Source organism: Marmota marmota, unplaced genomic scaffold (genome assembly GCF_001458135.2).
Source record: "Marmota marmota marmota unplaced genomic scaffold, marMar, whole genome shotgun sequence".
Taxonomy (NCBI): domain Eukaryota; kingdom Metazoa; phylum Chordata; class Mammalia; order Rodentia; family Sciuridae; genus Marmota; species Marmota marmota.
Genome location: NW_026000185.1, coordinates 8,627,391 through 8,650,951, shown reverse-complemented (window position 1 = coordinate 8,650,951; position 23,561 = coordinate 8,627,391). Strand labels below are relative to the sequence as shown.

Below are 23,561 nucleotides of genomic sequence, written 5' to 3'. Positions count from 1 at the left end.
TTTTTTTTTTTTTTTTTTTTTTTTTTTTTTGTGGTGCTGGGGATTGAACCGATGGCCTTGTGCATGCAAGGCAAGAACTCTGCCAACTGAGCTATATCCCCAGCCCCCTCAGTCATTTTTAATTTAAAATTTTTTTACTATCTAAAAATGTTAAGAGTGAATAAATGATCACTGAGAAAAATGCATGTAGTCATTTCTCTTTTAAATGATTGTCAAGGAGTTGACTCACCAGTGGTCAGAAGGCCCCAGACCTGCATGCTAGTGGTCAACATGGGCATTGGACTCTTGGTCAGCCCACAAAGTCCTCCTGCCGTTGACCGTACAATCATCTACTTTCCAAGAGTCAGATGTGGTTGCCTTGGTCTTGCCTGTTAACTGTAATAGGATGTAGCATAATTCTTCTGTAAACTGATGGCAGAGTGCAAATGGATTAGTAGTTTTATAAAAACGACTTGAATTCTTTAGGAAGACTTGTAAAGGTGTAGGTCAGCAAATACTGTAATCTAATTCGAGGCCAGGCAAGGTGGCGCATGCTGGTAATTCCAGCAGCTTGGGAAGCTGAGACAGGAGGATCATGAGTTTAAGGCCAGCTCAGCAACAGCGAGGTGCTAAGCAACTCAGTGAGACCCTGTCTAATAAAAGACAAAAATTGAGCTGGGAGTGTGGCTCAGTGGTTGAGTGTCCCTAAGTTCAATACCTGGTACCCCCCCCAAAAAATCTTATTTGATATGAATAAGACAACTATAAAAGACTGAAAAAATTTCTTATAAATCCAAGAGGATTCTACACTTGGGTCCCCAAGTTCTCCCTCTACTTTAAGTTGCAGAGTTGTGGAGGAGGAGCCCAGAGCTCTGGTCTGTGGGCCACACTCAGAGGACTTCCTCCTACATCAGAGGATCAGTGAATACGTGTACATTTGTATAATTCAACTGACAGCAAAGTACGTTATCTTATTTAAGACAAGTTACCTGCACTAGTTTGCTTCTAATGATAGGAGTTTTCCTCTCAAAGCCTTTGTTCCCGTCACTTACTCTGCCCTGCTCACGAGTTGCACAAGGACACTGGCCAATAGGCTCTCACAAGGGGCCAGTTACCCTACTTCCCAAATGTGCTGCTTATGAGTAGAGGGTTTCGACCTGCTCCAAGTCATGTGGCCGAGTTGGTCGCCACGGGGCAGTATTTTTTCACAGGTTCTCTAAATCAAAGCCTGGTAGCTGAGAAAGTGTCAGCACCCCCTGATTCCTGCCTGTGCTATCCCATTTGGTCTGATTTCACATGGTAAATCATGCAATCGGGTTTAAGAGTTTATCTTTCCTCTCATTCCTGGAAGTCGCCTTTGTAACTCAGCTGTGCTGGTCACATGTCTGCTCAGACTTGCCAGTGCACGGGCTTTCTGGGAGGGGCAGTTGGAAACCAGTGGCCTGTTTCTGCCCTTGAGAGTCACCTTTTGCACCTTTCAGAGTGTGTATCATATGTCCTTAACATTGGTATTAAACATCCCGCTACCTTCGTAATCATATTTTGTGCACTATCGTGTGGTCTTAATTTTAGGTATCCAAATGGCTTGGGGATTAGAGAAACGGTTAGGGAAAAGAGCAGTTTGCTTTATCAGCTTGAGTCTGCTATTGTGTTAACTAAAGTGGCTGAGAGTTCCAAAGCAGGAAACTCAGGACACAGTCTCAGATGGCTTGATTCAAAGGAGGGCGCCCTCCCTCTGCTGCTCTTCTCCAGGCTTGCAGTGGAGAGAGAGGCCCTCTTCAGGGGCAGGAGAAATCTGGTCTTCCTCTGATGCTCAGGTGGGGTGCACAGATCAGAGCAGATGCTCAGCCAGTATTTCTCCACTTGGCTGCACCTGGGAATCACCAGGAGAGCATCAGCAGCACTCCTGCCCTGGATCCCCATCCAGAGGAGCTGATTATTTGGTCTGGGATGCTGCAGTAGGATTACGGCAGCTGAGGCTGGGGACCACAGTTGTGGCAGGAACTGAGGGAGATGCACTGTTCATGGCTTCACAATTACTAGATCTACATGGGCTTATGAAGACATAGGTCTGCTGCCCAGGCCTAGTGACCAGCTGAGCTGGTAGCTGGTCAGGTGCTGCTATTCAACACAGATTCCAGTGGCCCCAGGCCCAAGTAGGCCTGGGAAATGTGTACTGGGGAGTGGATAGGCCTTTTTTTAGACTCCCAGGTCCTTTTGAGCAGCACTCCTCATTCTTTTTTTTTTTTTTTTAAGTATTCATATTGTATGATTAACTATTGTTTGAAAGTAAGAGTGTCAGGGTTGCCAGAGCTAACAATATTAATAAATCTTAATAAAGAATTAAATTTTAATAAACTTTTAAATTTGAAACAGGTTTGGATTTACAGAATTATATGGATAGTTCTTATTTATCGCAATTTCCCCTATTATTAACATCTTACATTAGTATGGCATATTTGTCACAATTATTAAAATGATATGATACAATATTATTTGTAAAAATCCTTACTTAGATGTCTTCAGTCTTTCCTTAATGTCCTCTTCCTGTCCCAGGATCCCACTCAGGATACCACACTGCCCTTGGTGGTCATGTTTCCTTAGGTTCTTCTTGACACTCAGGTGCAGTTTTCATCTCAAGGAACAATTTTTTATAGTAGAGGTACATCGCATGCAAAATTTGGAAATAGTTACTTTAAAATAATTACTTCTTGTTTATCTGAAATTTAAATGTTTGGTAATATTTTAGTGATGCATTATAATTATCCATAATAATGGAATTCATTGTTACACATTCATACATGCACACAATATAATGATATAATTTGGTCCATTTCATTCCCCCGTACCTCCTATTTCCCTCCTCATCTTCCTCCCTCTGATCCCCTTCCTCTACTCTACTGGTCTTCATTCTATTTTTATGAGATCCTGCTTTTTTCCTTGTTTCTCTCTAGCTTCCACACATGGAGAAAATATATGAACCTTGACTTTCTGGGTTTGGGTTATGAAATTTAAACTCAACTGAGCATTCTCTATTTTATCTGGCAACCTGAAGTATGCATGTGTAATTTGACTATAGCCTGACATTATTTTCAACCTTGCCTTAGCAACCCTTGGGGAAAGGGTTGTTTTTATTTTGTCAACATGCATTTACCGAACCCTGTAGCCAATCTGGGACTTGGGGGTGAAGTAAAATAGTTTCTGCCTTTAGGATTCAAAGCCCAAGATGACTAGAGATGCTTTTTTACTTTTCTTTTCTTCTTCTTCTTCTTTTTTTTTTTTTTTGTATCACTTAAAAAAATCAAACTTGGCACAATGCATGGGTCACGGTGTCTCTTTTAATTTAACCCCTCTGGTGTCATATTTTTGAAGGGCATTTGACCACACTTAAAACATGTAAAGGTTGCAGAGCCTCCGAACTAACAGTTTCACTATAAAAATTTATTCTGTTAGAGGTTCCCAAACTTTCTAGGTTCATGGAGCTCTAGTGTCTAGTTTTATCTAGGTTTTCACAGTACCCTTAGACCAAAAGAAATACAAAACAATGTTTTAAGTTGTTAGGTCTAAATGATAAGTATTTATGCCCTAAATTGATAGCTGTTTGAAAAAATTCACATACCCTGGAAGAAAAACTATTTGTATTTAATTGTTAAATAAATTTCTTAACTAACAAAATGCATGTACCTCTTAGCCATCACACAGCTTCTGAAACCTTCCAGTCGGGTTGGACATAATCACACTTATTTCCAGAATCATTACTGATTTTTGTACAAGGCTCACTCTTTATCACAACACCAGTAAAAACCCGACTGTACAAAGATGTGACATCACTGATCTAATGTTGAATACGTGAACTTCCTGGAGCTGATGGTTCACAGCGCACCCCAACAGAGGTCAAGTGTTCCTGCATTTCCCTCAAAAGGATGCAGCTTCTCTGTGAGTTCTCTGTGGCATTGTGGGAGCACCTTGGCACAGGTTTCAGAGATCTTAGTCCACAGAATGCCGGCTCCATTCCTCAGGGCTTGAGGTGAGCCAGGATATCATGGTGGAAGAGTGTGGCAGAGGGAAACAACTCATATGATGATCAGGAAGCAGAAAGAGAGCAGCACCCCTCATTTTTGCATAGTGCTTGAGGCTTAAGGGTGCTTGCTGTGCCCGAAAGGTGCTCTCCTTCCGGTAATGAGGCAGCCACAGCTTAGAGAACTAAGGTTTCCTTCCCAAAGGGTTAGACCTTAAGAATGCCTTAAAGACAGAAATCTAGAATTTTAGCATTGCTAAAAGAACTTCTGAAACATCTCAAGTGTCCCTTCTGGGGACCTGGGACGTAGAGCTAGGTTTGCAGAGCAGAGATCTCTCCTGGCACTGGTGCCTTGCACCCTGGTCCTGCTGTCAAGCCGCTGCAGTCCAGGCCCCTGGCTCCCCCACACCCCAACTGCATTTTCCACAAAGCTCCTGCCACACTTTCCCATGCCATTCATGTGCCGGCTTAATGAGTCCCCCTCATGACTCATTGTTTGATTTCCCTTGCATCCAACTCATTACCTGTATAGCCACACATTTCCTGATCTCCAAGATATTAAAACTCAACTCATGCCTCAGCACTGAGGAGAGGACACACAGGTTTGTGTTTTCAGTTGTGCTCAGACACACATGACATAAGATTTTCCATCAGTGCCATTTGGTGCATCTGCAACCATTGCCACACTTCTGTCATCCAGAAGGGAAACCCACTCCTGAGTGGTTCTTCCCCACATCCCTAACCTACTTAATGTCCTGTAGATGTGCCTGTCCTGTGTGTTTCACACACACAGAGTCAGACAAATGTGGACACGGGTGTCTGAGTTGTACCAGGGAGTGCAGCCTTGGAGGCTCACTCCCCTCAGCCTCACCTTAGAGGCGGCCCTGTAAGGACGGACCACATTTGTTCCTCCACTTATTTGTTGATGAACATTGAGTTGTTTCTCCCTTTTGGCTATGGTGAATAATGAAGCAATGAACATTTATTTATAAGTGTTTTAGTCTTTGCCTTAAATTATTGTTGGTATATAGAAGTGGAATTGCTGGATAGCATGTAACTTTGCTTAACTTTATTTTTATTTTTTTTAACCTGGGCACTTAACCACTGAGCAGCCCTTTTTATTTATTTATTTATTTTCATCTTGAGACAGGGTCTCACTAAGTTGCTGGCTGGCCTCCAATTTGTGATCCTTCTGCCTCAGTCTCCTGAGCACAGTGATTACAGGCATGACCACCACGCCCAGCTCTTCTTAGCTTTTTTTTTTTTAAAATATTTGTTTTGATTGTAGTTGGACACAATACCTTTATTGTATTTATTTATTTTTATGTGGTGCTGAGGATCGAACCCAGGGCCTCGCACATGCTAGGCGAGTGCTCTACCACTGAGTCACAACCCCAGCCCCTCTTCTTAGCTTTTGAGGAACCGCCAGCCTGTTTCCCCACATGGCTGTACCATTTTCCCACCAGCAGTGTTTGAGCTCCACTTCTCACATCCTCACTCGCATGTTTGTTTATTTTTTTAAATAAAAACCATTTTAATGGGTATGTGCACAGGATTTTCAATGAATTATTTTTATTAAATAAAGAAAAACAATGAAAGTCAAAAAGGGAAAAATTCAAAACAGAAAAGAGCAGTCTCTTGTCTGGTCCATCCAGACCCATCCCTCAGTAGCCGTCTTCTGGGGGCCCTCTGTCTGCTGCCCTTCCAGCTTGGACTGCTGGCTTCCTGTTTGGGTAGATAAAGGCTTTAACTCACCTGATCCTGTGATCCCTGCCATCCTCTCCATGTAATTTGTATTAGTTAGGGCACCAGCTTGAATTTTGAAAAGGACCAGGATTACAGATCTCTTGCTGCAGCAAGGCATAAGCCTGTTTCTGTTTCACATCCTACAGCACAAACAACTCAGGGCTGCAGAGGTGGTTTTCAGATTTCACAGTGCCCCACTCTTTCTGGACTTCAGCTTTCCCATCTTCAAGTATGTTTTCCATTTGGGTTTCTGAGGTGGCCACTCCAGGTATCCCTACCACACCCACCATCAACCAGCAGCAGGAGGGGACTGGGCCAACAGAGACCTTCTACCTCCCTCCGCAGCTGGGACTCAGAGGCTGTCACTCCGAGTCTGGCTTTCCCTGCCCCTGTCCATTTTCGTCCTGTGCCTCACTTCTGCTGATACACACTTTGTCTTACTGCTGTAACAAGGAGCTAGTGTTTGAGTGCTTACTATTGTTATTAGTGCATTACATGCACAATGACTTAATCCTTAAAATAGTCTTCTAGTCTCCTAAGTAGATATTATGTCCCTTTTACAGATAAGGGCACTGAATCGCAGACCAATCCAATCATGGTCCCAGGTCACACGATGGGGCAAGGCTGAGATGCCACAGCCCACTTCATTTGAGATTCCTTGAACTTGGAGTCCGTGTGCCCAAGGGTGTCCACGTGTGAGAACGTTGTTCCAGCAGCCTCTCCCATCTGTGCCCATGGAAGGGCAGGAGCTTGGCCAAGCCCTGGAGCAGCAGGCAGCAAGCCCCAGTGTGAGAGTGCCCTTCCTGCCTGCTGTGCACACCCGTGTGCCTTCCAGATTGACTGGAGGCCTGCTGGGTGGAATCTGTTCAGGCCAACACCCTGAGTGCTCAGGAAGCTGTATTTCTGGGGCTGAGGTCGACAGTGGCAGCTGCAGCAGACTGCTGGAAGACTGGACGCTGCGCATGTGTGGGGAGCTGCAGCTGCTGGCTGCTGGCCTTAACTGCTCCTGTTTTACAGATACAGTGACCAGGAGCTAAGCTTTGGGATGTGACAGAATGATGGACAACAAGGATTTAGAAGCTGAAATCCACCCCTTGAAGAATGAAGACCGAAAATCACAGGAAAATCTGGGGAACAGGTTGAAGGATGAAGATAACTTGAAAAGCACACCTCCACAGACCCGGCTGTCCCGCTGCCGCACCGTGGCGTTCTTCCTGTCGTTGTTTACCTGCCTTTTCGTGGTGTTTGTTGTCTCGTTCATCATCCCGTGTCCAGACCGACCAGAGTCCCAGCGAATGTGGAGGATCGATTACAACGCAGCAGGTGAGGAGGCAGGACTGTGGTCTTTGACAGTGAGTCAACCAAGTGTCTGCCAGTTCTGTGCCCCACTTGAAAAGCACACCTCCACAGGGGTTTTAGGGTGCTCCAGAGCAGCCTCAGTGAAACCAGAAGCACTTCTTTGGTTGGGTGGACAGGCACACACAGCTCGCAGCTACTTTTCTTCTATTTTCCTTTATTCTTTTCTGGTACTAGGGATTGAGCCAGGGGTGCTTAACCAACATGAGGACATAAGCCAATGACCTCACATCCTCAGACCTTTTTATTTTTCATTTTGAGACAGGGCATCACTAAGTTGCCCAGGCAGACCTTGAACTTGGAATCCTCCCGCTCAGCTTTCCTAGTCCCTGGGATGACGGGCATGGCCACCGCAACTGGCTTGGTTACTTTCTTTTTGATAATTTTTTCTATAAAACATTCAACTGGCGGAAAGACTCAGGTGTTATGAAACATGGGAGGTATGCAGCAGGTGGTGTCATCCAGGCTTGTTCTGCTCTAGCCAGAGTGAAGTGTGCCTGTTGAATTGGCCTCCTCCTCTCAGGACAGCATGCACAGTTGTCCTGGCAGTGGGTGGGAGAGCCAGTGACCTCTGCTGCTGTGCTGCTTTGCATACTTGACTTCTTTTGGGGGATAAAGAGAATTTCTCATTGAAGCTTACTTAGTGTCATTTGTCCAGATTCCAGGACCATTGCCCCCCCTCCCCCTGCCTTGTCCTCTTCTCCTGGTCCTAGGAAGGAGGATAGGTTGTTTCTTGTGCCTGCTGGGCTTTTTGTTTCTGTAAAGTCACTTTTTCCAGGTGTTTCATATGCCTCGAGTGTGACAGCTCTCTCTTCACATGACACGCTAGGGACTGAATCCAGGGTGCTCTACCACTGAGCTGCACCCCAGCCCTTTTTATTTTTATTTTGAGATAGGGTCTTGGCAAGTTACCAAGGCTGGCCTCCAACTTGTGATCAGCCTCTCTCGAGTCCCTGGGATGGAGGGTGTGGCTGTGTGCTGGCCTTCTCTGTCTCTGAGGTGGTTATGTGGTACTCCCTTCATACTATCCACTTGGTATATTACAGTAATGGATTTGGGGATGTTAAACAAAACTCAAATTGCTGAGGTAGAAGCGATTAGATGCTGGGTGTGTCTCAAAAACAAAACACAGGACTGAGGATGAAGCTGTTGTTGAGCACCCCTGGCCTCCACCCTTTGTATCACAAAACAAACAAAAAGACTAGCACCACAGTTCGCCTGAGCACACTTCCAGCCCATGTTCCGAGAGGCTGATTGGCCTTCCTCCTGGCGGCAGCACCCTGGGCTCCCACCGTGGAGCCCCCCAGTGTGGCAGCAGTCCTCCTGCCTTTCCTTCATGCCAGCCACACCATGGGTCTGAAGCAGCCTCTTTATGGTCTTGCCTTGCAGTTCCCTGATGACTAGTGATGTGGCCTGTCTCTTCATGTGCCGAGGGGCCACGTGTATATCTTCTTAGGGTCCTTTGCCCATTTTTCACTGTGTTGTTTGTTCTGTTATTGGGCCACGGGAGTCTTTATAATCTGGACACTTGTGCCATATGCATATGACTTGCAAATATTTTCTCCTGTTCCGCGGGTCATCTTTTTAATCTATTGATAGTGACCTTAGATGCATAAAAGCTTTGAACTTCGATGAAGTCTCATTAACTTTTTGTTCTGTTGCCTGTGCTTTGGGCGTCATGTCTAAAAAATCATTCCTAAATCCAATGCCATGTAGACTTCCCTGTGTAAAGCACTTTATAGTTTTAGCTCTCTGTTTTGGACTGATTTGTTTTGAGCTTTTGTGTAAGCTAAGGGCCCATTGTCATTCTTCTGCTGTTTGATTTTAAGACAGAGTGTGTCATTTGAGTCCTTGAATAAAAGGAAGCAGTAGGCCTGAATGTGGACGGAGTGTGGCTGTCTGGGTCCCAAGCTGGTCCAGGAGGATCCCTCTCAAACCCAAGCATTTAAAGCACCTGTTTGTACTGCCTGAGCATCCTGCCTGTGTCAACACCTGCTAGGATCTGCCTGGCCTGTCACATTCCTGAACAATTGCTGCTTTTTTCAGTGTGGGGGGAAAACCTGCTCACAGTGGCAGGCAGAGCAGAGCAGTGGGTCATGTTAGACTTGACCTTTCTGCAGACAGGCATGGCCTGTGGAACATGGTCCGTGGCTTCTTTTTCAGTTACCTATGACTTTCTGGCCATGGAAGACATAAACAGGGACAGGATCCAAGATGTTGTCTTTCTTTATAAAAATACCAACAGCACTGACAATTCCAACCAATCCTGCGCTGACGAAGGTATTTTGGTTTTATCTGAGAAGGAGGGGCTCCCTACAGGTAGAGGGGTCTTTGTTCTGGGTCACATTCTCACTTTTGTGGTGTTTGGGGAGGCAAGTGGTGGGATTCTGGAAACCATCCCATCCCTCTTCCTTCCTTCCAGGAGTGGGAAGAGGCAAGGGGGCAGGCTTAGCCCTATCACCCCACTTGGGGCTGTGAGTCTGAGCTTAAGAACCAGAGACAAGGGAAGCAGGGCGAGGCCCAGGCCCAGGGCTGCAGGCAGGGCATGAAGAGGGCCAGCTGCACCACTGACTGGAGGCTGTGGTCTCTCCCCTCAGGCTTCTCCTCTCCCTGTGCCTTCGTGGCTGCCGTGTCAGGGGCCAATGGCAGCGTGCTCTGGGAGAGGCCTGTGGCCCAAGACGTGGCCTTGGTGGACTGTGCTGTGCCCCGGCTGTCAGATGGCAAGTCGTCTGCCTGTGTCCTTGTGGGAAGACCCAGTTCTCTCACTGCAGTGGACCTGCTTACAGGTGGGCCCTAGGTGGAGGGCTGGGAGAAGAAAGGCATGGTGAGGACAGGCCCTGGCCCCCGACCAAGGATCTGGCTCCAAGGCACTCTCTCCTGGCAGAAGCTTATACCTGTGGGTGCCACTTGGCCCAGATGAGGCCCTGCTCCCAGCTGGGAAGGGTCACATTGGCCCTGGGTGTTCTGGAGCAGCCCTTGCCCAGTGCCCAGGAGTAGGAGGTTCCAGGTGGAGTCCAGGAAGAGAAGTCTTCCAGGAGTAACACTGCTGTTTTCCAGTGGCCACCGTCTTTTCTCACGTGGGCGTGCCACATCTTCAGCACAGTATCTGTTCCTCTTGACGGGATGTCAGGCCCATTCACACATGTTCCCATTTCTGAATGTGTGGACCACAGGCCCTGAGCGTGGATGACTTCCCCAGGGCCATTGTAAGGTTGCTGGGAAGGTGTCTGCAGTGTACACCTGTACAGTGATGGTGTGCTTGGTTTTAGGGGAGACCCTGTGGAGCCAACCCAGCAGCTTTGGTGGGAATGCCTCTGTCCTGAGCCCTCTGCTCCAGGTGCCTGATGTCGATGGTGATGGGTCTCCAGACCTGCTGATCCTTACCCGGGAGGCCACGCAGGTGCCGGCCCACACTGCTCTCTTCCTGAATCCCCAGTCCCAGCCCCATGCTGCCTCCTCTCTGCCTCCTTGTCCACTTCCACCTTCCAGAGAGGATCGGGTCTGACCCCAGACTCTCTTGCAGGTCCAGGTCTACCTCTCTTCCACTGTCCTTTGTCACTGCAGGTCAGTGGGTACATCTATTCAGGCAGCACTGGGCGCCAGATTGGCCACAGAGGCAGCCTCGGTGTGGACGGAGACAGTGGCCTGCTCCTCCATGTCACCCGGACGGGCGCGCACTACATCCTCCTGCCCTGCGGTATGCCGGCCCCTGCGTTCCCAGGGGGCGCTTCCTACTCACAGGAGTGCTGGTCTTCAACAGATGAGCTCAGCGCCCTGGAGAAAGCAGCATGTAGGGAAGCTGGCTTCTGCCCCCAGGGCATCTGCTGCCCTCTGTCACAGAGGTGCTGGTTAATCCCAAAGTTCAGGGGACCCAAGCACCTGGACCATGGGTGGCAGCATGCTGGGTGTGGGGCTGCCGGGTGACCCTGGTAACTCCTGCTCCTCTGTTTTGAATAGAAAGTTCCCTGTGCAGCTGCTCTGTGAAGGGTCTCTATGAGAGGGTGACTGGGAGAGAGAGCCCCTTCAAGAGAGACCCCCTCTGGGAGAGCATGCTCAACACTTCTGCCACCAGGCAGCTTCTACGCAGGTTGGTCTGGAGCATGGTGTTTGTCCCACGGGTCGGGCTTTGGGACCTGCAAGGACCACAAGAGAGCCAAACAGGCTGAGGGCCACTGTGTAGCTCTGGGCCATGAGACCATCCTGTATTCAGAAAAGGGACACAGATAGATGGAGGCCAAGCACAGCTGAGGAGAGAGCATCCTGGTGGGATGTTCCTCCTCCCTGGGCAGCCAGGGTCCCTTGAGGAGAGAGAGTCCTGGTGGGATGCTCCTCCTCCTCCTCCTCCCTGGGCAACCAGAGTCCAGTCCCGTTCCGGAGAGAGCGCCCTGGTGGGATGCTCATCTTCCCCCCAGCTACCAGGGTCCTGCTTTTCCTCCAGCTGGGGGGCTGAGGCATGGGGCTATGTTGTGGGAACCTGCAGGAGTCAGTCCCCACAGGCTTGGTGGGGTGTGAGGCAGCCCAGGGACTGTGTGCTTCTTTCTGCTCCCCTGTCCAGCTCTGGAGCAGTCCGTTACTTGATGAGCGTTCCAGGGAAATCTGGCCAGGACTTGCTCCTTGTGAGCTCTGAGGCCTGTGTGCTCCTGGATGGACAGGAGCTGACACCCAGGTGGACCCTCGGTGAAGTCCAGGTCATGAGGTATGGAGTCTATCCCCTTGTCCCCTCCTGGCATCTGCAGCCCACCCCCCTGGCTGGTAGGAGGGTGGAGGGGCAGGCTGGAGGGGTCCACATTCTTCTGCCAAAGGCCTTTTTCCTAGCCATGGTGCTGCCCTGCCCCTATAGCGGGGCCAGTGAAACCTCTGGTTCTGAGGGTCATCTCCTAGTCCTGGGGCCAGATATGGGCATCCCCAGCCCTGTCCTGGTGTGGACACAGAGGACTGAGTGGCACACTGTCCCCAGGTGTTTCCTTCATCCTAGTCTCTTTACAGAGATCCCTTGTGAACTCTTCTTCTCTACTCCTCTTCCAGAAAACCCATCCTTGGCCACTACAAGCCAGACACCTTGGCCGTAGTCATTGAAAATGGAACTGGCACTGATAGACAGGTGGGCTTTACTTCCTCCAGAGATTCCAACTTGACACAGTTGAGAAGCAACACTGTGGCCCCAGAGGCAGCTGCCCTCAGACCAGAGAGAAGGTTCTGGCTGCCCCCAAGAGAGCAGCTGCCTCCATGCTGGCATGGCTAGGGGCATGTGTGCCCATGTAAGCCCTGAGTTTATCCCAGTGCTCCCCAGTGTCCCCTCCCTCCCCAGATCCTGCTTCTGGACCTTGGCAGTGGGGCTGTCCTGTGGAGCCAGGCCCTCCCCAGCTTCCCTGGAGGCCCACCTTCTGCCAGTCTGCCAACTGCTGACCACCGCTCGGCCTTCCTCTTCTGGGGCCTCCATGAACTAGCCAGCACCAATGAGATGGTATGGGGGGACACACTCGGGATAGCCCTGCCCATCGGTGGCTGGCCCATCCCAAATCAGTTGAAGCCTAGTGGGAGTGGGCCACAGTGGGGAACGTGCCCTACATTCTCCTAGGGATGACGGGGGCTCTGTGTTGGGGAGAGCTGATATAATGGATGCCAGGAAGGAACAGGACCAAACTCAGGTTGGGAAGGGGGGCTTCCTGGTGGGTGTCAGCTCTGGGCATGGTAGCTGTAGTGAGGCATCCCTGAAGGTGGCCTGAGTATTGCCTAGGATGTGGCCTTGGCCTGGGGACAGCGGGAGTGTTGAGGCCTGTTGGCGGTCCTCACTCCAGGAGCCCAGAGTCGCCCAGCACAGTCTGTACATGTTCCACCCCACCTTGCCCAGCGTCCTTCTGGAGCTGGTCAACATCTCTGCCCACATCATTGCCTTCGATGGTGAGTGTGGTTGTGGGCCCGGGCACCCAGGTCTGCTCTGGCTGACCCTGAGAGGCTCTAACAGCTTCTCCCCCACAGCGCTCCTGTTTGAGCCGAGTCGCCATGCTGCCTATGTCCTCCTGACTGGCCCAGCAAGCCCCAATGTGCCTGGCCTGGTCTCTGTGACCAAGCACAAGGTACGGGACCTTGTCCCAGGCAGCCGGGTGATTCGCCTGGGTGACGGCGGGCCAGACAGTGATCAGGCCATCAGGGACCGCTTCTCTCGGCTACGGTACCGAAGCTAGGTATAAATGGAACCAGCTGCAGCACGTGGAAAGACTCCAACTGCAGAAGCCAGGCACCCTGGGAAGTGGGCCCCTCCCTCAGCCTCCTATAGAATCCCCACTCTTGACCTGGTGACCACTGTCCACTTGGGAGCCACAGCCTTACTGGTCACGACCGAGGATGTACATGGGGTTGCCCAGGCCCCTGACCCAGCACTCCATGTGCACACTGAGCTGCGCTGGGTTTCACTATGCCCTGAGGGTCTTAGCAGGCCAGGGTGCCCCTGCAGCCTCCTGGGCTGTGAGCAGAGCTCACCTTGTGGCATGCCACCCTTGCTCTGTGCCCTCTCCTTGCCAGCTTCTCCCAGGCCAGATAAGCCACTGTAGAATGTGCAACTCCCAGGCCTGATCTGCGTGCCCCTCCTCTTCTTGCCTGGTCCCCCCTCTGCACTGACCCCTGGGATCATGAAGATCAGAGGATGGGTGCTGGGGAAGGCCTGAGGCCTTGCAGCCCCCCAGGCCTACCCAGAGCAGAGGAAGCAGCTCCCATGGGGGGAGAGGAATAGGGATCTAGAGTGGGGGTGCCCCCTACAGGTGGGCAGGGGGCCTGCACCACAGCTCACAGGTGTCCTTACTGCATCCACTTGGTGTCAGTCTGTGCCCTCCGCACACAGGAGCTGCTGTCTAATAGAGGCCTCATGTCCCTGGGCATGGGAGCACCTCCTGCCCCACTTCCTGGTGCTCATCTGATGTAGGACTCACTCTGTGCCTTGTCGCTCCTGAGGCCCAAGGGCAACTGCTGTGCTCTGCAAGGAGCAGCCCTGCCCAGTCCAGAACCTGAGCTCTGTAGCAAAGAGCCTGATGATGCCAGTCACCACAGAAACTACAGAATAAACGTGCACTGTCTCGAAGAGCCCTGTGGTCTGGTGTGAGCCCGCCATCTGCCTGTCTGCCCAAGGAGCAAAGCAGGAATTTACTGGCCGGGAATTTACAGGCCCAGCAGTCACCATACAGCCTTGGGAGCGAGTCCTGGGGTTTGAGAACTGCTGACCAGCAGGGCACCAAGCCCCATGTAAACAGGAGCCTTGGGCCAGCATGGGCCTGCAGTGGAGGGCTGGGTGAGCACCTGCTACCACTGGGGCAGGGCAAGGCTGGGAGGGGCTTCAGGGAGATGCCATGCAGCCTGGAAATGAGGAGCCTGCCAGAGCTTGCTGTGGTTTAAATACAGCTCTGGTCTCGTAGCCTCTAAGGTATCCTTGCTCCTCTTTCTCCTTGGGAAGGCCTGGGGTGGGGATGTGGGGTTAAGGTTGAACAACTGGGTGTTGTATTAGGAAGTAGGTCCACTGTTCCTGAAAAATAAAGGCAACCCAGCCTACAGAACCTGAGCACAGAGGGGCTATAGGGACAGTGGCATATATGAGAACTGCCAGGGGCTTCAGTAGAGCCATCCCTGGGGGAGGTGCTCTGCAGGTCACCTGGTGACTGCTGAGGACAGGAGTCTATTCCCAGCTTCCCTCCAACCACAGTCTTCACCTCCTAAACTTGTTACTATGACCATGGCCACTCAAGGGTCCTAGAGGCTCTGCCCATGCTGTGCCCCTGCAACTTCAGGGCCTTAGATAAGGCTGGGCACAGCTGCCCAGGAGGTGCTGTGTAAATGCCAGGAGCCCCTCCCATGAGCGCTTCCTTGGCAGTTTCCTCTTTTGGCCAGCATCCTTACGCCTGTAAGGCCCCTGCTCACCTTGGGCTGCCAGAGCACAGACTGTACCCTCTACCTCCCCAAGTCTCAGCGCAGCCTGGAGCCTGAGAGTCTGCACATTGAGGGAGGTCACCTTTACACCTGAGCCATGCCCACTGACCTTTGCCTTGTGGCCAGCTCACACACACATGCCTCACGTGCTCACACCACGTGCATTCACCAGCATATGACCAGTGCAGGGCTGAGGTCCTTTTATTTCTGCACCAGAGTGGATGGGGAAAGGATGTGGGCCAGGCCTATGGGTGGGTGGCACCTCAAAAGGAACTAGCCCATGCCTTTAGCCTAGGTCCGGGAAAGCAGGGTACCCTCACCAGAGAGGGAATAACACCAGTAGCCCAAAGGAAGGTTTAGATGGGAAGAATGGACACTGGCTGTGCCATCCTGGCAAAGACCTGCCCTGAGGGAACTGGGAGGCTCCGGGTCAGAGTGACAGCATGGAGTCATCTGTTGAACCTGGGGCGGGTGCCATGGACAGCACACGAGAGTAGGTGGAAGAGGCTGGAATGGTCTCAGCAGGATTAGGGTCATAGGGGCGGGGGAGCTGTGCCTGGGCAGAGTGGAGGGCCCAGAAGCCTGCTTGTCCTCATCTCATGACAGGTGTCCTGTTGTGCCAGCTGTCTTAGTGTTCTCTGGTGGGGAAGGGCACCCAGTGCTGAGCTGAAGGCTGCAGAATGCCAGGGGCTCCACATGGCCTCGGCCTTGGCCTCCCCTTTCTCTGGGAATAAGTCCTTTCCTGGCCAAGTGTGGCCAGTGAGATCCCTCCCCAGGACCAGTCCCTTCTGGGCAGGAGATGTCATGTCAGAGGGAAAGGAGAAGTTGGAGAAAGGCTGGCAAGGCTGGGCCCTCTGGACTCAGGTCGAGTGCCACGGGGTGCAGGAGAGGATGGCCACCATCACAGGTGTCGCTGGCTGGAGGTGAGCCTCCTAGCTCTCCTCGTCACCACCTGCAGCGCTTCCAGCTGCTGAGGGCTCCCCAGAGGTGGGCGGCAGAGCAGGGCTGGGGCTCGAGAGCCGAGGCTTCCGCATGAATGGGAATACCCTGTGGCAAGAAGAGGCCAGACAAGTGGCAGGAAGGCCCTGTCTCCTCCCTGCAGGGCCCTCACCACTCAGTGGGCACAGGGACTTCCTGGGCTCACCGTCTCTTTGTTTCCAGTGGAATCACACCTTCTGCCAGTAGGCCCTGGTACATGTCAGACTTCATGAACCTCGGGTAGGAGTCCTGCCAGAGACAGCATCCTGGGCTGAGCTGGAGCTCAGGGGACAGCACTTGCCTAGCACGTATGAGGCACTGGGTCCAACCCAGCATTGCTGGGATCTTGTCCTGCCTACACAGAGGCCCTGACAGGAAAAGGGCTGGCAGCAGCCACCCTGACTTGCCCAGATCAAGGTGGACAGACCTGAGGAGACCTGGCTCCCATCTAGTGGGACCACAATACAACAAAAGATAGCCAGGAGCTACAGTGCCCACACATATGGAGAGGTAAACCAGGCCAGCCTCAGCATCTCGGCTAGGCCCTGTCTCAAAATAAAAATGGCACCCCAGTGCCACCCAAACCAAAACAACTTCCAAGCCTCACTGACCACCCTTGGCCAATACTGGGGCCCAACTTGTTATTTTTTTTTTAAAGTGATAACTAAGGAAGGGTCAAGCATGACTCTGCTGTGGGGTCTGCACACTGGAGAACCACAGCATAGAGTTGTGACATGGAAGCACCAGCCACAGAGGAGGGGGAGGGGACTGGGGGCACACAGGGTAGAAATCGGCACACAGAGTAGAGGGCTGCCCTTGCTCCTGACAAGAGGAGTGGGGGAAACACGCCGGCACTAGAGATAATACTTGGGACAAAATCCAAACAGGCAGCGTAACAAAAGCAACCAACACTGTGATGGGCCCCATGAGATTGGGTGGGGACATGAGCCCAGATGGGGCCCACCTTCTTCATGAGCATGTAGATGTGTAGTTGTGCATCGTCCAGGACGTAGCGATGGGGCTGATGCAGCCCCTCCAGTGTTCGCTCCATCGTCCTGCTGTCGATGTTGACCCAGTGGGCAGCGCCTGGGGCCAGGAACTGCCTGGGATGGAGATGGCATCTGGGGGTCCAGGCTGGACATGCCCACACACTGGCCAGCCAGTACCATTCCACCACACTCACTGGTACACAGTGTCCACCAGAGTGGGGATCTGGGCCTGCCCTCCAAAGCGCAGCTCCTCACATGCCTCCCAGAAGCTGAGGTTTTCCGCTATGGGCCAGGAGAGCCAAGTCAGAGATCCTACCCAGGGGTAGCCAAGATGGGGATCCAAGGCCTCTTGGGACAGGAGGATCCCAAGCTGGCCGGCAGCCTGGGAGGAAGGGCCAGCCAGCAGCCTCACTCAAGCAGCCTGCCATGAGCAAGGAGTATGGGGCTTCTCACCACTGAACTCCTTCTGTAGAAAGTCCATGAAGTGGGCCCGCCCCATGGGGTCATCCAGGAGCTCCCGGAAGCTGAAGCCCCACCGCTCCACACGGAGCTTTGTGGGCACAGCTACCCTGGGAGGAGAGGGGTAGGGCTGTGGGGAAGTGGGAGACTGACTGCTACCAGCCCCCCAAGCTGGAGGCACACCCATGGTCCCACGGCCCTGTGCTCACGTGGGTGCATTCATGGCCCAGTAGGCATCGTCATCTGTGACCCAGGGGTTGCTGGGCAGACATCCTGCCAGGATAGGGTCATGTGGGCCTCGCTGGTGGCTGAATGTCAGGAACCTGGAAGAAGTCCAGGCAGTGCAGAGGGGCCTCAGGGGCAAGCAAGTCCAGAAAGGGGCTGGGCTGGGGGTTTCCTGCCCGCCTGGACTCACGCCTCAAGGCAGATGGAGGACTTCACCCGGGTCCGGCCCAGCGCTTTCCTCGACCACTCTATCTAGGGTGCCAGAACTCTTGAGTCAGGATCAGGGCTGGAGCACAGACCGCCCAAACCCCCATCCCCCAGAACCTACCTCTCGCTTGTAGAAATCCAAGCTCTGTGACTGGAAGGAACAGGTGGCTGCATGACCAGCAGGTCTCCCCTCGGAACTGGACACCCACCTGCCCAACGCCCCTAGAGCAGAGCTCCTGCCTCACAAGATGTGGCAGAGGAAGGTTCAGCACCGCATCCCTGACTCTTTCAGAGAAAAGCCCCTTCTCCTATGCCTAAACCTGGAAGACCTCTGAGAGCCTTTAGTCTGGAGATTTCTAGAATGTTCCATAGAACCTTCAGGTGTTCCGAGTGGCCTTGATGTCCCCAGTTATGTTTAACTTGTCATATTTTCAGAGGTATTTAAAGTATTATTTTAAACAACACATACATACGTGAGAAGTCCTTGTACTGACATCACATTGGGGAACTCAGCTCTATCTCAGAAACCTGTGGCCTCACACCACCCCAGGTCTAGCAGGATGGCTGACCCAGGCTCCCTATGCTCCACAACCAGCACAAGGTATGGCGCTGGAGATGTATTCTTCAGACTCTAGCTTTCCCCAGCTCTTTGCCTTTACTCAGGAAGAGTTAGGGTCCTGAGATAAGCAGTTTCCATCAGGAAGAGGACACAAATCTTTCTGGACTCTGGTTTTGGTAAGAGTAGTTGCCTGTCCAGGGCCTGATTTCTGTAGTTTGCAGGCCACAGAGGCCCCGAAGGGAAGTGGAATGGTCCAGGTGCCGGCCATAGCCCTGCTTGCCACCCTCCCACTTCCCTGGCACAGTCCTGGTCTGGGGGAGAGCCCTCCCCTCCCCTCCCCCAGGGCCACTTCACTTACTTGCACCCAGGCAGCAGGTGGGAGGAGAGAGCACAAGAGTTAGGAGGGGGCTTATACCAGGAGTAGAGTAGGGCCCTTGGAGTGGCACATCAGGGGAATTTGGGTGAACTAAAGGACAGAAGGGGGATGGGAGGATGGAGCACAGCCCAAGCTGTCCCATGGTGGGTGGTGGGATGAGCCATGGGCAGGTAGGCCTGGGCAGGTGTGTGTGCCAGGGCAGGTGTATGTGCAGACGCTTACCATCTGCACCTGATTGGCATTGTTGGAGCGCCTCTCTGGGCCCTGCTCCAGCACATTGGGGACCCCAGGCTGCAAGAAGGAAGGTAAGCTGGGGTGTTAGGTTTCTACTCCTAGGGACCCCAATTCTGAAGCTCTTCATCATTTAATGTGGAAACTGATGAGCAAGCAACCAAGCCTGGCCTGATCCTGAGCTCCATCCTCTTTACTCACTCCCACCCCTAAGAATGGTTCCCCAGATAGAGTGGGCCTTGAATCACCTGCTGGACCTGAGTCTGGGGAAGGCTGGATCCCAGGTAGCACCCCAAAGCTCAGTTCTGTTGCAGCTCCTCCTGGCCCCCACAAAGGCCTCAGTCCCCCAAGGCTCCCCTATAGCCCTCCCTTAGACCAGGAGAGGATCTGACTGGTCCTGTGGTCTGGGGGTGCATGCAGCCACAGTCTTGAGTGTGTCACCTCTGGGTTCTCAATCACGGAATGACAGCTTCCTGTCACCCACCAGAACCAGGAAGGGCATGTCATTCCTACAGGCTCAAGTCAGAGTTTCAGGAAAGGTTCCAAGGATGCAGGTAGACCCCATGTCTGCCCAACAAACCCACCCCCTCATGTCACAGGGACTCACCGGGGGTCTGTTCACCAGCCAGTATGTCTGCTCCTGGCATGCAATGACCAGCCTGTCCCCTTTCCTGCGCTGCTTAGCAGCCCTGGAGGAAGGGGGAGGTTAAGCAGAGTCCCCCCCATTCCCACTCTGCTCAGGACCTGGAGCCTGGGATGTTTTCTGGTTCTAGGACTGCCAGGCTTGGTGTCACTGGGTGTGGGCATAGACAGGGACAGGGCTCACCGTAGCTGTTCCCGAGCCTGCATCACTACCAGGTCCCAGGTATGGTTGATCTTCTTATGCAACTGGTCATAGTGCTCCTGGGGACATGAGGTCTCCAGTGGGTGACCCCTTGCATACCCAGTTCTGGGACATGGACTCCACCTCTTCAGTGAGAGCGAGGGAGCAAGTGATGTGTGTGTGTGTGTGTGTGTGTGTGTGTGTGTGATCTTTCCACCTGGAATGGAGGCCAGCCCACCCCTGAGGCCCTGTGCAGGGGCTGTTTCTCTGGCTCTGGGAGCATTTAGCTGCCCCTTCAGGGTAGGTGGGGTGGGGGCCTGCCCAGCAAGAGCAAAGCGGGTATGGACTGTCTCAAAGACTGAGCTGCACACTCTGGGGCAGACTGTGAGGCTTGGGTTCTTCCTGCTAGACTCAGCCTGCTGGGCCTCACCTTCTCATGGGTGACCAGGGCTCCCTGCCTTTGTATGTTCTTCTTGGTCAAGTAGATGGCTGGAAAGACAGGGAACAGGCTGCAGAGGGACAAGCTCTGCCCAGTCCTGGGAGCTGGCCCGGTGCTAGCCCCAGGTCCTCCACACTCACCATAGTCCAACTCGGCAGCTGGCCACAGAGTGCTGGTCCAGAAGTAGGGTGTCTAGCCATGTTGTGAGGTAAGGATGTAAGGCACCTCCTGAGCCCTTCCACCCATATACTGCTCACCCTCACAGCTCCCATCCGCTGGCCATCTGCCCACCTCCAAGAGCTTAGTGGACCACTCTCCATTCTTACCACTTGGACTGAGTCCGACTCAAGCTTTAGGGTTTTGCACACAGATTGCTCTCCCCTAGGATAGGGTAGGGGTGGGGGCCTGCCCAAGCCCTGGATGTGGTCACATCAGAGCTTAGGGTTGCCTGGTTCTTGGATGTGATTGGGAAGGGCAGGAAGGGGGGCTCCATCATGTTTGAATAACACGTTGAGGTGCAGGTATCCTGTCCTCACCCCAATACAGCCTCCTTCTTCAGGGGTGGAGGCTTAAGGACATCCCCTGCAGGCAGCTGGCAGAGTTCTCCGCAGGTAATGCCTTTTTATGGGGGTCCTGGAGTGGCCCCAGGAAACTGAAACCCCACCCTTAACTTGGTTCTTATCACAGGGACACTTCCAATCCTAGCCTCCTGGGGAGGGGGCGGTGAATCGCCAGCGGTGACTTCACCACACCCCCCACCAGCGCTAGCAGGCCCGCCCTCCCAAGTCCCCTCCGGAGTCCCCTTTGACAGGCGGCGGGGCAGGTGGGGTCGCTCGGGCGCAAGGCCTGACCTGGAACCTGTAGGGCGTCTCGTCCGGCCGGAGCGCCAGGCTGCGGGGCTCGCGCAGCGGGTATATGTAGCCGTGCTGCGCCAGCAGGCTGCCCAGGTGTAGAGCCTCTGCGGGGGCGTGAGTGAGTGCTCCTCCTGGCCCGCCCTCCCCAGCCCCTGGGCTGGCCGACTCTCACCCTCCTCCGAGATGCACAACTTCCGGACCAGCCACTCCACGATGTCGCCGCCTGCACGGGAGAGGCTGGGTGGGCGCAGGCCTGGCTCCCTGCTCCCCCCCGCCAAGGGCCCTCACCGCGCCTCACCCGTCACCGCGTGCGGGATGACAGTGATGAGCAGACGCTGGCTCCGCGTCCGCACTCCCTGGTCAGGGTCCTGCATCCTCACGACCATCCGCTCCATCTGGGCGAGGGGACCGTGAGGGGCGTCTCGCCGGCGCCCCCGGACGGGCTCCTGGAGCGGGCTAGGCCAGCCCCTGCGCGTACCCCCCCCCCGGACCCTAGGGGCTGGAAGGCCCACCTTGCGGAGGTGCGGCCTCTGCGCGCGGGGGCGCCAGCCACGGGGCGCTGGGCTAGCGGCCATGCCTAAGCGGTGGACGTCCGAGCGGCCCCGCCCCTCCCGCCTGGGTTAACCCTTGGGGCCTCGGGCAGAGGCTGGCCACCCAGCCTGTGTTGGAGAGCCTGCAGCGCAGGGCGGTGACAGGGGCGACTGGGACCCAGGGATGCCCTCCCAGGTCTGGCCTGGCCTGAGCCTGGGGAGGTGGGGCGAGGCGCACCTTCGACAGGACGAGGGGGCCCTGAGGGGGTGGACTCGGACCTGGAGCGGAACCAGCAAATAGAGGCTCACCAGGGGAGGGGCCTGAGGGGAACAAGGGTTCTGGGCCTGCCATAGTCTCAGGCTGCCAGTGTGTGTCCCCTAGGGCAGACGGGACCGGCAGCAGTCACTGATGTGGGGTCAGAAGGGTCTCTGACAGCCTGAGGAGTATTTCCCTGCAAACCACGGCACCCACCGCACATGCCCTGTGTGGGTACCACAGGTTGGTGTGACCCTGATCATGATCATGAGCTGGTCCGCGTGGTTCCCAGCACTATAGGAGCTGTGTTGGCTTTTCCCTGTGTCAGAGTTGTCCTGTGGTTGAGGTTGCTGGGAGTGTGTGACACCGTGGGTTCCTGAACAGGGGTCCTCAGAGACTGGGGAGAAGAGTGGGGAATGGCCACATCCCCTTAACTACACAGGGGATTGGGTGGGACAGCAGGTGAACAGGCAGAGATCCTAGCCAGGGTGCCCTGGAACTATAGAAAAGGGTTTACTGGAGAAGGGAGGTCTCAACACCCCCTACCCATATTCACCCAGATTCCCAGGGTCCAGGCACTTTCTGTCCCTTCTCCAGCAGCTTGGCCATCCCCTCCTGAGATATGCCCAGGCCCTCCAGGCCCCATTAGGAAGCCCTTTATAAGAAGTAGAAATGCTATATGTTATATTTATCCTCCCTGTGCCAGAGGTCAGATGGAGGGAGGTGGGTAGGGTGGCCTTGGGCCAGGAGCATCCAAACATGGCCACCTGAATCCATTACCAGTGCTGGCAGTGCAGGTCCAGAATGACATGGGGCAGTGGAGCTGGGGGCTGGAGGGGGCACCTGTCATAGGCAGGAACTCTTCCTCTTAGATCCCAGGTCACCCATTCCCCACTCCCATACACACTGTATGTGGGCGGGGAAGGGTGGGGTGTGTGTCAGGCTGGCTTTGAGACTGAGTGAACATCTGGATGCTATAGGCCACCAGCAGCTGGAGCTGTCCCCTGGAGACAAGTGACCTAATACTTCCAGTCCTGCAGAAAAGGGCAGCAGGGGGTGGGTCTCCAGTGCGCCCAGGGCCCCTTTGCAGGATTCTGTTTTGGAAAGACTGGCCAGGTGAACACCCAGCCAGAGTGCACAGAGGGCTGGCCTCTTGCTCAGACAGTGGGGCTCTGGTCTGATTCCTGGGTGTCCCCAGAAATGGGGATGGGGTAGAGGTGTCTAAGAAAGGGGACTCAATCTGGTGTTGGGCAACCCCCTTTATTCAGACCCAGCCTTTGGTCTGTCTCCTGCTGAGGGTCTGCTTACCCCTCACCTGCCCTGGCTGACCCCCAACACCCATCCCCAGCTCTCAGGTGTCAAGAAACCCTGGCTTCCCCCTCATCTCGCCTGCCTTCTATTTTCTTCATGGTTCTTTCCCAGAGGGCAGTACCTCCCGAATTATCTGGGTCCCCAGGCCCCTACAGATAAAAACCAGCCCTGCGGGCACATCCTTTAGTGTCTGTGGCCTAGACTGAGCTTCAGGGTGCTCAGACCAGCCTGCCAGCCTGCCGAGGTCCCCTTAGGCTGCGTGCCAGCCCCCGCCCCAAGTTAGGTGGCCCCGGGAGTCCCCGCTGCCCAGA

The 23,561-nt window shown here is 53.7% G+C and overlaps 3 protein-coding genes across 6 annotated transcripts in view; 2 read left to right on the top strand and 1 right to left on the bottom strand.

Moving 5' to 3' along the window:
• The window catches only part of Fam234a (family with sequence similarity 234 member A), a 16,931-nt gene extending 2,755 nt beyond the window's left edge, over positions 1 to 14,176 (top strand). Inside the window, exons 2-12 of the mRNA XM_015491051.2 lie at positions 6,761 to 7,066; positions 9,263 to 9,379; positions 9,697 to 9,885; positions 10,369 to 10,499; positions 10,664 to 10,796; positions 11,057 to 11,186; positions 11,655 to 11,795; positions 12,125 to 12,200; positions 12,408 to 12,563; positions 12,898 to 13,000; positions 13,079 to 14,176. Of these exons, the coding sequence (XP_015346537.1) occupies positions 6,799 to 7,066; positions 9,263 to 9,379; positions 9,697 to 9,885; positions 10,369 to 10,499; positions 10,664 to 10,796; positions 11,057 to 11,186; positions 11,655 to 11,795; positions 12,125 to 12,200; positions 12,408 to 12,563; positions 12,898 to 13,000; positions 13,079 to 13,284 (1,650 nt within the window). The 5' untranslated portion in view covers positions 6,761 to 6,798 and the 3' untranslated portion in view covers positions 13,285 to 14,176. The remainder of the gene's footprint in view (positions 1 to 6,760; positions 7,067 to 9,262; positions 9,380 to 9,696; positions 9,886 to 10,368; positions 10,500 to 10,663; positions 10,797 to 11,056; positions 11,187 to 11,654; positions 11,796 to 12,124; positions 12,201 to 12,407; positions 12,564 to 12,897; positions 13,001 to 13,078) is intronic.
• A 1,020-nt stretch (positions 14,177 to 15,196) lies between these two features.
• On the bottom strand, positions 15,197 to 21,992 carry Rgs11 (regulator of G protein signaling 11). 4 transcript variants are annotated; one of them, XM_048789502.1, is made up of 17 exons: positions 21,666 to 21,992; positions 21,452 to 21,548; positions 21,326 to 21,376; positions 21,151 to 21,257; positions 20,440 to 20,491; positions 20,291 to 20,349; positions 19,864 to 19,940; positions 19,645 to 19,726; positions 19,029 to 19,097; positions 17,993 to 18,022; positions 17,855 to 17,916; positions 17,649 to 17,762; positions 17,434 to 17,549; positions 17,175 to 17,262; positions 16,956 to 17,094; positions 16,158 to 16,240; positions 15,197 to 16,060 (listed from the first exon to the last, which is right to left on the bottom strand). In XM_048789502.1, the coding sequence occupies exons 1-17, from the start codon at positions 21,726 to 21,728 to the stop codon at positions 15,946 to 15,948; spliced, it is 1,404 nt and encodes a 467-aa protein (XP_048645459.1). In that variant the 5' UTR covers positions 21,729 to 21,992; the 3' UTR covers positions 15,197 to 15,945. The 4 variants fall into 4 exon arrangements, with proteins under 4 accessions (XP_048645459.1, XP_048645460.1, XP_048645461.1 ...); XM_048789503.1 differs by having other exon boundaries at positions 17,993 to 18,016; XM_048789504.1 differs by lacking the exon at positions 19,029 to 19,097.
• Positions 21,993 to 22,145: 153 nt separating this feature from the next.
• Positions 22,146 to 23,561, top strand: part of Arhgdig (Rho GDP dissociation inhibitor gamma) — a 3,284-nt gene continuing 1,868 nt past the window's right edge. Inside the window, exon 1 of the mRNA XM_048789506.1 lies at positions 22,146 to 22,182. Coding sequence (XP_048645463.1) covers positions 22,161 to 22,182 — 22 coding nt within the window. The 5' untranslated portion in view covers positions 22,146 to 22,160. The remainder of the gene's footprint in view (positions 22,183 to 23,561) is intronic.

Bases quoted from the DNA above. Each gene is read 5' to 3' on its own strand.
- Rgs11 (XM_048789502.1), bottom strand. From the start codon at position 21,728: ATGGCCGCTAGCCCAGCGCCCCGTGGCTGGCGCCCCCGCGCGCAGAGG. The intron at 19,727-19,863 runs GTGAGCCCTGTC...CCCTTCCTCCAG, and splicing joins CAGGCTCGGGAACAGCTACG to GGCTGCTAAGCAGCGCAGGA. The intron at 16,241-16,955 runs GTGGGCCCCATC...TGTCTCTGGCAG, and splicing joins TCTACATGCTCATGAAGAAG to GACTCCTACCCGAGGTTCAT.